The 13,173-nt window shown below is 39.2% G+C and overlaps 1 protein-coding gene across 2 annotated transcripts in view; it reads right to left on the reverse strand.

Annotated features, from left to right (window-relative positions):
• The window catches only part of JAG2 (jagged canonical Notch ligand 2), a 55,207-nt gene that overhangs the window by 18,870 nt on the left and 23,164 nt on the right, over positions 1 to 13,173 (reverse strand). For both annotated transcript variants that reach the window (XM_015865666.2, XM_015865665.2), the window contains exons 4-7: positions 10,333 to 10,587; positions 9,184 to 9,244; positions 1,330 to 1,460; positions 820 to 939 (exon numbers count right to left, since the gene is read on the reverse strand). In XM_015865666.2, the coding sequence (XP_015721152.1) occupies positions 820 to 939; positions 1,330 to 1,460; positions 9,184 to 9,244; positions 10,333 to 10,587 (567 nt within the window). The remainder of the gene's footprint in view (positions 1 to 819; positions 940 to 1,329; positions 1,461 to 9,183; positions 9,245 to 10,332; positions 10,588 to 13,173) is intronic.

Below are 13,173 nucleotides of genomic sequence, written 5' to 3' on the forward strand. Positions count from 1 at the left end.
TGTAACATTTGCAGGAGCTGCAAAGTAACAATCACTTGAGATACTTCCTCTCTTGGAGGCCAAGGCAGCTTTGGGAAAGAGAAAAGCAATCCCTTTATTAGTCAAAGGGAACACTGCTAGCATTTATATTTTGGGACTTCTTCAGGTAAGTTACCTAGCTTGTAGAATGAATTTACTTTGCCTTGGAAGCTTTGCTTATGAGCTGTTTAGGCACTAATACATATCTTCTGCTAATAATCATTCTAGAACTTGACAAATATATTTCCTTTTGTTTGGGTTGGAAAGAACCTTTAAAAGACCATCCAGTTCCAACCCCTTGCTAAAGGCAGAGCCACCTCCCTCTAAACCAGGTTGCTCACAGCCCCATCCAGCCTGGCCTTAAACACCTCCAGGGAGGGGGCATTCACAGCCTCACCACCCAACCTGTTCCAGTGTCTCACCATCCTCACAGTATGGAATTTCTTCCTAATATTTAGTCTAAATCTACTCTCTTCCAGTTTAAAGCCATCTCTCCCCTTGCTGTTTTACTACCGCTAACTTTCAATGCCAAGTTAAGAATATTCAATCTATTTTATCCAAAGCTTCACAGTGTATTCCAATATCATCTACACACAGCAGTTTATAGAAGTTCAAATAAAACATACATCTGATAAACATGAAAACATTCTGATGAAAATACAGTTTAATGAACTCAAAACCCAAAACACATTAAGAGAAAGAAAAAGTGAGTTCTCCCTATCAGCACCTGCAAATAAGGCTAACTAGAGCAAAGCTCTGCTTAAAACTGTTTCAGGTTACACATGCAATATCATGAAGTACCAATTTCACAGTTCTTTCCAGAGTAGCCATCTGGGCAGGCACAGCGATATTCATCTGGTTCAGTATTCATACAGGTTCCACCATTCAGGCAGGGATGGTGATTCCCACAATAATTCAAATCTGGACAAAGAGAAATGCCAGTCAATAGGAAATAATCCCAATACTACTATTTTAATCCCTAGTCAGACATACAGATGCATTTCTGGCTGGAGCATCATTCACCCATATCATCCCCATATTCCACTAGCTATGCTGTCAGCTCACTATTACCCGCAGTACAAAAAAGGATGAACAAGAGAACTGGACAAGTTAGAGGAGGCAGGATCATCCCAAGACTTTTGACTTAAACTTCCTATACCTTACAATGTTTAGTCACCACCTGCCATGAAAAGATTAGACAGAAATACTCTGGTTGTTGTACACTACCAGGAAAAAAAGAAGTGGTTAATGAATTATCAGTTAATCATGCAGCTTGACTTTTTTGTGTGTGTGTAAATTAATGTTAAGTACCTTTGTTACAGAGCAGGCCACCCCAGTTGGTCTCACAATTGCACTGCCATGGTTCATTACAGCTCCCATGAGCACAGCCTGGGTAGCGGACACACTCATCACAGTATTGTCCTTGCCAACCATAATGACACCTAAGATGTAAGTTGACATGTTAAAAGTTAGCAACATGTTGCTTAATTATCAGTATTATGGGTACTTTGAATGCTACACTTACCATTCTCAAGCACACGGTCAGCTGTTGAATGTGCAATAGATCAGTTTTATTTCTGCCACTCAGAAGGCACACACTAGTCTTGCTGAAGATCCTTCCTGAACTCACCTTGCTCAACCCCATTACACACAATAGCAACAAACTAAGCACTGTGTTATATGAAATCAGGCGTCCCTTCATAAGGAAACCCATCATCACATAATCATCTCAAACTAGGATAAAAGCGATTGATGTATGAAGTATTAACGATGCTTTTCTAAAGGAGAATGCTTTCAGGAGATGAACTGCTTTGTTTTCACTTTTCTCAAGAGTTATTTAAGGAATTCTTCTATTACATCTTTAGCAACATTCACAAAAGCAGTACTCCTTGGGAAAGGAGAACAGAAACAAAAGCCACTGGAAATCCATGTAAGTAGTTTATATTTTTATCACAAGACTTCTTCAGCAACAACTACCTTTACATAACATCAGCTGTGGTGGAGCCCAAAATTATGCTAACAAGGTAATATTTATGCTACAAGACAAGCATTAAAGGCATTAGCTTCTGCATGTTGTTTTGTTTTCCGCCACTTAAATAAGCATTATTGATCCCCAGAACACTAGATCAGGTTTAATGTCAGCAGTAGGCATTTTAAATTCTTATTTACATAGGCAGAAAGAATTCTGACATAGATCTTCACAAGGAAGCTGTTCTCTTATATAAAGCTCCAGAACTACTTTGAATTCTCAGCCTCAGCTTCCCCTCTCAGTTCAAAGCCTCAGAGCTGCAGGATCCGTATAGGCCAGCATCAGTTGTTTGAGCAATCCAAAGGCCTTCAACTACCTTTTTTTTATTAATGTGAGGCTGTCAGAAGAACAAGCCCAGAGAACATGCATACTTCAGGAGCAGTTTGCTTTTGCTATATTAGCAGTAAGAGGAAACGAATACTGTTCCTGCTAAATTTCATCTTTTCCTTCCTTCTCAGGGACAGAAAAAAACTTTTCCGAAGCTGATAATAAACAACTAAAAAAGCACTAACTCACTTTACTGGCCCTGGCCCAAGTCAGCATCCATGCCAAACCTGGCACTGCTGCCAGTGATTTCACCATGACTATCCCAGCCTGAGCCAGCTCTCCACCCACATACAACAAGTATTTTCAAGGGCTGAAAGTCTGCATCACAACACAGACATCACAGTAAATCTATTTGTTTTCTATACCTAAATAGAGACCAAGTTCCTTTAACACTGCATTGATAATTAAGAGTGAAAAGAAAAATTCTGCCACCTTCCTAGAACTTGAAAGCATTTTAAGCACCTACCTGAATTTGTAGGTGTGCTCAACTCTGCATTAAGATGAGTTTAACAGAAAAGGGTTACTACTCTTTCATTATATTCAACTCAAACTTTACTGTTCAATGTACTGCCGAGCTGGAGGGAAATCATTTCTACAGGCTAGAGGCAGCCCAATCAAAGGAACACAGTGTTTACAAGTCAAAAGGTTACTATGTGGTAAGCTGATCAGCCTGCAGTTTACAAGGAAGAGTAAATTAGGATTTCCTCTTAAACAGGAAGTCTGGTCGCATCCTACATTAGCAGGTGCTAGGAGAGCTTTAATGCCACTTCCTTCTACAATGATAATGTTTAATAGATCTCAGCTCGCCAAGAGCAAGATGTGATCGATCAAGTGAAACCAAGTTAGAAATGGGCACAATGCAATTAGAAGATTAAAGAAAATCAAGTCAAAACAAGGGGAAAAGGCTCAAAAGATGCACAGAGGAACAACATCTACAGAAAAGCAGAATTCCTTTTCAAATAACATCCACTTTTTAAAGCAAAGGAAAACTATCAGTGCTGCTAGTGGTGGGCTGAAAATTCCTCCTTCCCATCTCCTTACTGAGGACAGCTAAGAAGTTTCTGCCAACCTAAGTTTTTCACATCTGAATAAATAAGAAAGCCAAATTTAGAGAATTAATAAAGATTCCCATTGTTCAATGGACAAAGAAAATTCTTACTGGAATCAAGATTCTACTTCCTTTGTCCTTCCCCTCTGCTGACTTCATCGGCTCTAACTCCTCTTTACAACCGACCGCAAAACAAAATCAGAGATGGCTTAATCTCAGCCTTTGCTGGGTTATTAGCAGTACAAAAGAAGCTACCATAAATAGATTGTTACAGTTTAGTAACTTCCTGATGGAAGGCTGAAGCTCAGGCATCTGCTCCCAGACCAAAGCCTCCCTGCAGGTCAGGATTAAAACAAAGAGCGCAATAGGAACAGAAGAACAATTGTTAGTCCTTCTGGAACTGAGAATTTGCAGAAAAGATCCTGATAACTCTACAGACATGCTTCACAGATTTCATTTTCCTTAGATGACAGTCTGGGGGCAACAGAAAATGAGACTTTCTATATTCTATATTCTTGCAAAGCAAACCAACATGAACTTTATCTGAGAGCAGGCTGGTCTAATTTGACCAACTCTGGGTGGACCACAGGACTAGATGACTACAGCAATCTTTCCATTCCCTGTGATTTTATGACAGCACTCCAAAAGCAGCAAAAGTGATGTGGAAAGGCAAGGAGATTTACTTGGATCCTAACAGTCTGAAAAGCACATTCCATCAGTAGTTGTTATGATGGATCGTAAAGGAAGAAGTCTGTCATGCACCAAGAAGTTACAGCGCTATCTATGGTCAACTTCATTCATTCAGCTGTTTTATGCCACCTTCTCATATTGTTTGAGCAGGAGAAAAACACTTCTAGTTATTTGCAGATCCTAAACCATTGGTGCAGAGTTAATTGAGAAACAGCATATCACAGGCTTAGGACAGAATACCTAAGTCAACTCTGTTCTGCATTAAAGTTTGAGCAACTAATGTGTACATACACCTAAACCACCAACAGCACAGAGAAAATAAAAACCATGGATGAAGTCTAGGCCAAAGTATGGAGCCCAAAAACAAAGAAACAAGGAGGACATTCCCCAGAGCAATACATGCTTGTAATTATCATCTTCCTGCTATCTTGTACATTCTACGAACACGTAGGAGGAAATATCAGTGTGATGAGAGATATACACTTTTTTTGAAGCAGGATTTATGGAGAGACCTTCTCCCACTCAGATTTCAATTAGAAAGTGTGGCCAAAATACTGAACACAGGAAAACAAAGCAAAACAGTGACATTAAGAACAGAAGCAAAATGCATCATTCAGAGGTTGGGGGAAAAACAACCTTCTTAAATAGAAAACCACTGAGTTTTCTGATGACGCGAACAGGATGGCGTTACATAGACCAGAACAATGGCTTTATATTAGCTATTTACTTAAAATAACTATAAGAAACTCTGTTTAATCCTCCACAAGATTGTTGCATAGCAGGGAGCAATACGGTCTTAACTGCTCCTAGAATTCTGGGCATTCAAACTCAGTACTACAGGCAGTATGGGATCCACTAAGAACTGGTGAGGTCACAGAAATGCATTCTCTGCCTTCCTGCCTTTGAAACAGGCATGAATCAGTTTTGTCAACAAGAAAAGACGCTCATTAGCCTACACGAACCCTTCAATTACTCCTCTACTTCTCTCAATCCTACTGCTCTTATTAGACCAAACAACACAAAGCTTTCCTACAAACCTGTTCCTCCTACAATAAAGTTACTGAAAGTTAACATTCATGCTCCAGTGCCTTATTTAGTTTGATGAAGATGATAGAGGGGATGGTTCAACATGGTTTACCCAGAACATAAGGGCTGCTTGCAGTAAGTGGCTCTTAGGGTGCAACTACTTCACATCAGGAACATGCTTTCTCAGTGAACTGCCTGATCTTTCCTGCTGGTGTGCTGGTTCACATCAGAGCTGTTTTGGAACAAAGGAACTGGATTAGTTTAACCTAAAAAAACGGTAACATAAGACAAAGTATATCAGGAGCACACCTAATGCCTTCCAGCTGCAAACAGACATCCAGGCCACAGGAACAAACCAGAGTTAAAAGCGACACTGAGAACCTGATATCCATGGTAAAAACACTTCCAACACTACATCTTTTGATCTGCTGTTCTAATTTGTCTGTACTACCTACTAAGGTAGACAGGTTAAGATGCTACATTTTTTTTTTATTTCCTGTGCTTGCTCACGTTCTCCTGGGAATTATTACTCATTAAGATACATTCCATGCTTCCTCTGCGTGACGTAAGATCTGCCTTTCCCCAGGACTTGGCCTAAGTTCCATCCCAGTTCCACAGAGACGCAGTCAACTACAGGCTGAGCAGCAGTAAGAGACTGATCCCTTCTTGCTTTGGAAGAGAAATAAAAGCAAAGGCAAAAGGACTTTCAAAAATATTATCAGCCTAGAAGAACTATGACTATGTAAAAAGGACACAAGACATAAACTGAACTTCTGCCAGACCCAACCACTCTGGATCACAAGGCAGTGAAAGATAAAGCTGTTAAGCAGTCTACCGGCAGCTTAAGAATGGTACCAAACAGTCAGCAGTATTAACCATGGAAGGAGATTGTCATTTGTGGTTTCTTCATGTCCACCTTGATAATATCCTAAGGTGACTGAGTCTAGCACACTTAAACGTCATTAGATAAAACTTCATTCTTCTCTAGACATTTTAGTGGGATTTAATGAAGCAACTCAAATGATGCAAACAAAAAGCATCAATTGTTCTGGCTTGACAGTGTTGCTTCTTTGACAGTCCTTCCTAGTACTGTGGCTTGGTAAAGTCAACCCATTAACAAGACCACTTGGTCTGCCACTGCAGGCTACAGAGTTCAGCAAATACTGAACTCTGGATATGGATAAAAAGACACTGATTAAAAAAACAAATGCCACCATTCTCTCCATCTTACCACAATTAAGTTGCTTTCCTCGAGGATGTCATTTTGTGATAAATATTGAACATTATTTCTGAACTGTCTTCTGAATAAGAAAAACCTACCACCCAGACTCAGGGATACCACAAAAATAACTTCCTACATCAAAGTGTCTTGAAGTCTGCTATTTGTTTTTCATTTATTTGAATAAAAATGCAAGAAAATAGCAAACTTGACATCGCTCTATTAGCTCCTCTAAAGAAGAGGCATCTGCATTTGCTCAGTTGATGAGATTCAGCTATAGCCAGTGGCCTGCAAGTTATGAGCAGTCTGCAGTCATTCAGCTACAGCAAAGACTTGGTCATGCTAAAACATTTAATCCAAGAACAGCCCTAAATTACTATAGAAAATATCAAAGCACAGGGGGGTAAATTCAGAGCCACACTGCTGAAGTTACCTGCAGGCTCATACAAGTTGAAGATGGAAACTCCTTTCCACCTCTATTTATAAATACCACTGCACACTTTGGCAACGAAGCAGCAACTGGCACCAGTAGATTTCCACGCATCTCACACCCATGTTTTCCTCACATTTTCATTTTCCTTTTGAATTAAAAAAAGGACATTGTTTTCACCTGTTAAATGACAGCGGCAACTGTCCAAAGACCAGGAAGAAGGAATCTAGATTATAATTCAATGGCACCAAACAGGTTTTTTTTAAGTAACAGCTTCCTTTGTTCTGCTGAAGATAAAGGTCACATCTCCAAGCCTTATTTTTAGTTCAGCACTGTTTTTCTATAGAAAGGATTATCCATTTGGATTAGAAGGTACCCCTCTAACATAGCCTAGTAACCATTATGGAATACAAACTAGAGGTATCTGCATGACTGAGCTCAAGCAAACAAGTCACTTTCAGAGAGCTGAGAGCCTTTTGCAATAGTAGAAATAGTGACCATGCACAGAAAAGACTATTTGTCTTCAGCCAGCTGACCAACTATCACTTGAGTAGACAGATATGAAGAATTAAGACAAACTGAATAGTACCCATCTGGAACATTAAGCCCCTTATTCCTTCCTCCTGCACATTTTTAGGCGACTGAATCCATCCAAAGTAGTGAGATTTCTGGTCAGAGTCCTTCAGTAGCCTCAGTATTACTTTGGCAAGGTTTGTTAAAGTGGGCAGAATGGAAGGGGCACCTAGATGCTTCTTCACGTCCCTGACACGATGTGTAGGAAGGAATTTGTTCGCAACACAAATTTCTGACAGACACCTTTAAAAAAGTGGTATCCTAAGAACCCATACCTCATCTCCAGTGGCTCTGTATTCCCTCCTCAAAGTGTTCCTCCCACTCTCCAATTTCTTTTCCTCCCAATACAGCAAGTGTCACAGAGAAATGAAAGTTCACAATGAAACCAACTCTTTACTCCCAGGGTTTCACATTTGCCATAAGCTCATTGCTTTCATCATTATTCAAAGGCTCGTGCATTCCAAAAGCAAACATTCACAGGCTCCTAGAAAACTCTTTGGATAGATAAAGAACTCAAGAAACCTTGAGATGAAGCAGAAGCCAGCAGAATAGGTTCTCAGGGTTCTTGGAAGGCTCAAAAAAAGGAGTATTTCTTGCTCAGTAAAGATCATCAGAAGCAACAAGAATACACACAAGACTTAAGATGACAAGGAGAACTTCCAACAATAAGAGCCTAAAAACCATTAAAAATACTTTTTCACAAAGGAAATGAGGGATTAGATAAACATCTACCTTGAAGAATCTTCTCAGGGAAATTTTTAGTTCTTCAGAAGTGAAACTGCCTATTCACAGCACCACACTGCACTTCATATACTGAGCTAGCACAGAATTTTCAGTCAGATTTGAGAACTACAACACAATCTTCTACAAGTCAGGAGCATCTGAAAAAGTATCAAGGCAGCCTGAAACTAAGATTAAATTATTTAAGATTTTCTGGTTTGCACCATACTCAGTGTCAGAAGCCTCCAAGCTCTCCAGCAGAATAGGACTAGTTCACACACCTGCTGCTAGAGCTCACTCACAGCACCTGCATCTTTCTTCTGTCATCTCTGTGGTAGTCATACTATTTGCTAGTAGGAGTTGCTGGTAGAAGAATGAAGCAGAATTGCCTTAAACTGTCATAGGCTGACTCAAACAGTATTTGCCAGCCCTCAGGTATTCAGAAAGCCAGTTATTTCAGCCACCCCAAGCAAAAAGATTCAATACAGCTTAAAACCAAAGAACTTGAAGGATCACATTTGCAGGACCTGTTTCCCCTCAACACACCACATGAAAAGCATGAACCTGAATGAAAATAACCTACTCTCAAAGTCTGCTTAATGACAAAAGTAACACAAACATTTCAGACTTGTTTCATATCTAGGGACCAAGAATATTCACATGGGGTACAATCTTCAGGTTGAGGTTTCTACTGTTATCATCATTACTATCAAAAAAGCTTCTCCGAGGAAAAGTTTTATGTTTCCATGATATATACACATTCTGTGCTCTAGTACAGTGAGCATTTCCTATTCATACCAGTCATACCAGTTTCCCTTTTTATTTAAGGAGAGAAAACAGTACATAGAGATGAAAGCTCCTCAGGACTTTAAAAAAAGAAGAGGATATTTCTCATTTGATAAACGCATAGTTTACAGTTACATGAGGCAAAAAAAATCCATCCTTTACACAAGAGCACAACAATGAGCAGACTTTTGTGATCCTATCTAATAACATCCATGCATTTGTACAGCTCTTTTTAAAGTAAGCCTTCACAGAGCAGTAACAGACAATAATCACTAGAAATATTAGTACTCAAAAAATATTCAAGCATGCAGACTTACTTGCATTCCCCAGGTACACTGCAGCCCCCATGGAGCAAATTACATCCTTGTTTACATACAGCTGCAAATAAAAAAAGGGAGGGTTTAGGCTTCAGTTTGAGCAGTGTCATCCACCAGAACAGCAGCAATCTCAAGTGTTCAGCTATGGCTTTTGTGGTGCAACCTGTTTGTTGCTTGTGCAAAGCTGACCATCTCTGGGCACATTTGTTCTGATGGTCTGGTGAGAGAATTTACAAGACAACACTATTGTTTGTGAAAAATAATTCAGTGTAACTCATTAAGAAAGCTGACAGCAAACTGAACAGGTATGCAGTGCCAGTACCGGAATATTTATCAAATAAGTGTTTTTGTTGGGTTGCTGTTTTTTTTTTTTTTTTAAAACCAATTAGACTGACATTACACCATAGGATATACTACAAGCCCTTTACTAAGCCCTGAAGATGGTCTTCCCTCTCATTAACAGCTTTTACTGAAGAGGAAAAGGAACAAAACAAAAACAAAAGGCCTTCAACAGAAAGGGGAGTATGTCAAGTTATTTTAGCACTAATTATTCACTGTGAGACTTGAGGCAAAACACAAAGAGATTTAATAGCAGATCAGCAGTGCATTAAAAAAGATGACTACGCTTGAATTTCTGTTCACATTAAGAGCTATCAAAAAGCTTTCAGCTTTGCATACATTAAAATTTAAAGTTCTTAAATCCTGAAAGTGTTACAGGGGATTTCTAAAGGATTAGAAGCCGACAGTATTACTGTTACCACTACTGTTCACTAAAATCTCACATTTATAGACAGTGCATCATTTTCCTTTGAAGAAACATTCCTTCTGAATAAGGCCAATGAGAGACAAGATACCTCATTTCTTCAAATTCTGAATTCCTTGTGCATCCCCTATAGCACACACCATGAAAAGCATACCCTGCCCTAAGCTACACTGTAGAGGGTTTTTTGTGTTGCTTGAAAACCATTTTTCAAACTCATTTCAAGATGAAACAACAGGCAAAAGTTGCTATGCTTTGACAAAGACACATATGCAAAAGATAAAGCTATATCAGTTAAAATTAACAGGCTATAGCACTGAGACTATAGAAATCCTTACAGTACTTTAGTTCTGTTGTTGGTATAACTGAAAAAGAAATAAACACAGTACCTTGTTTACATTCTTCTCCCATCCATCCTTCCATGCAGGCTTTGTTGCCATTTTGATCACACGTGTAGTGACCAACAAAATCATCTCGAGGGCCACAAAATTTATTGCACAGAGCACTGTAGTAATTTTCATCGCACTTCACCCTTATTTGTACTTCAAAATTGGCAACAGGACCATTGAACTGCAGTGTCTTCCATCGATCTTCTGGGTTGATCATGCCTGCATGTGCCACTCGTTCTATTAACAAGTCTTCACCTATTTTATATTAAAATAAAGCAGTAAATTCAACAGGTGATATTCTGATAGCACACAAGCATATAAACTCAAACCAAATGTATTTTGTGAGTTAAGAAAAAACCTAGTAAAGAAATTAAGTGATAAAAATCTACTGTGAATTTTCCTCTGCCTTGCAAGCTTCATTACAGGAAGGCCAATTTAAAAAAGTGTCCTAAAGGAAACATTAAAAAAAAAACCCTGGAACATAATCCTTAGGAAATAGCTTATTTTTCAAGGCAGCCAAACATACCACACCCACATGCTGACAACCAGCAGTTATCTTGATCTGAGGCTCTTTTTGCTTCCTTTTTTACTTATAACATCACAAAATATGCCTAATCTAGTAGCTGAGATACTCGTGTAACAGTTCTCTGATATAAAGTTAATTTTAAAAATGAAACAAGACAATACACCCTTGCAGTACTCAGTACACCCTTAATACGCTGCAGATTTACTAAGCAGTGGTAAATGTTCTAATAGGCTTTCATGATAGACATCAATCAGGTTATTTCCATTTCCTTGATTTCTATACAGAGGGCAAAACATCCAGCAAGAATTTCATAGAATATTCTGTCCAGTTCGTATTTAGCTCTTTGAGAAGACACAGACATGAACCAAGGACCGTCAAGAGACTGTTCTCTACATCCTGCTTATCCTCTGTGGTACTGCAGATAATTATGACCACCACGGCAATAAACACTTGTTGCCATACTCACAAACATCCTGCAATTGCCCTCAGAAAGCAGCATCACTGCTACTTCCAGCCTCAATTCACTGATATTAAATGTGCATGAAATACTTAGCAGCCTCACAGGACAAGATTAGAGTATATATACTATATACTGTATTACAGTACAAGATTATGGAACTGCCAATTCAAAATATTCTTTTAAAAAAAAATTAGATGGATAAAAATGCAAAATAAGTGATTTTGATACAGAGGCTTCAGTACTAGGAGCTGAGGGGCAGTTACAGTGAGCACAAAGGAAGCACAGTGAGGGTAAGCACAGGCAGTGAGTGATCTCAGCAATAACAGCTTTTGAATGAGCTCTCAAGCCTTTATCCCAACCTGGTAACATCCACTGCTAGTTTTTCTAGGTGACCCTGCAGGCTGGTACCTCCAAGCACTAGCTAAGACAAGGGAAGGGTACAGAAGGCCCACTTGTGTGCATCAATTTCATACCCACTTACAAAACAGCTGTAATATTGCTAGTTCAGAACCTGTTTTTTTAATAGAATTCTTTGTAACGCATATAAAAAGAAATGCAGAACCAAGAGCCTGCACACAGCAAGAGACTGCAATGCTACTGAGAAAGCCTAAGCATCATAATATAAAACAGGCCAAGCCAATAGCAAGCAATATTGAACCATCACTTCCAGCAAGTGCACTCTACATACATAATACTAATTAGTCTAACAGGAATAATTTAGGAAATAAACCAAGTGCCCAGGAAGTTACTGACAGCACAGAACTGGCCTATGCACATGCTACTAAAGCTGCACTTCCCACCAGCAACAGAGAACTCGAGTGACAACTTCTCAGATACTAAAGAAAAGCTACAGAAGTAATGGGCACTGCATGCACTGTTCCTTGACTTTATTTTTTTCAAGCTTGCTTTGATAATACAAATCTTTCCTCTTAGAAAGTATACTGAAATAAAAAAGTAAAAGCCATGTTTGATTAAGCAACGAATGGTTCTCCAATTATTAAGTCAAAGGTACCTACAGGCTACAATTCATGCTTGTCCAGACTAGTCAGTCTAAAGCATTTCATGGCTATACAGACATACTGAAATCAGCTGCAATCTTTAACTCTCTAATTCCTAACAAGTGAAGTCCTCTGCCATCCTACAGCATTTATCAGTAGCAGAGCAGACAAGAAACCCACAGGCTGGAGGAAGCTGCCCGCCTTCTGTCTGTGCCTGAATCATCCCACTAGCCACTTTTAAAAGCTTCGTGATTAGATTCTAGATTGAACATCCTTCCATAATCTCATTCTCTAATGACTATTGATCTGAAAACCTTGACAAAAAAATGCAAAGTCACTTGAAGGCCAAAGAACAGAAACAACATGTATTACAGACCTATTCTCCAGTTAGCAGCAACACAGGCTCATTAAAATGGCTGCATCAGCCCCTGCTATACACTACACAATCACCCTAAACCACAAAGGCACACAAAAATCAGCTCAAAGACATCTAGTTCCTAATGTTAGATTCATAATTACCACAGTAAGCATGAGAATAAAAGATTCTGCTTTTCTTCAGGTTTAATACTCATCCCAAATAAGCGCATTTCCCAAAGCTATCATATAGCCACGGGGAAACAACATTTGTCAATGTTTCTCCCTCCTCCTTAAGCAATTCTGAAGGTATTTTACCACAGTAGTGGAATATAAGGAGACAGGTTTGAGACAGCTTGGCTCCCTGCATTTGGTTTATCATAAAATTCAGCTTAAGCTCCCCCCCCCATAGCAGGTTTAGCCCTTGGTAAAGGCAACAAGTCATATAACTGAATTGGATTACTGGCTAAAGAGCAGCACACAGTACTCTAACCTCTTGCTCA

This window comes from Coturnix japonica, chromosome 5 (assembly GCF_054131305.1).
Source record: "Coturnix japonica strain WE chromosome 5, WE-NBRP24, whole genome shotgun sequence".
NCBI classification, from domain to species: domain Eukaryota; kingdom Metazoa; phylum Chordata; class Aves; order Galliformes; family Phasianidae; genus Coturnix; species Coturnix japonica.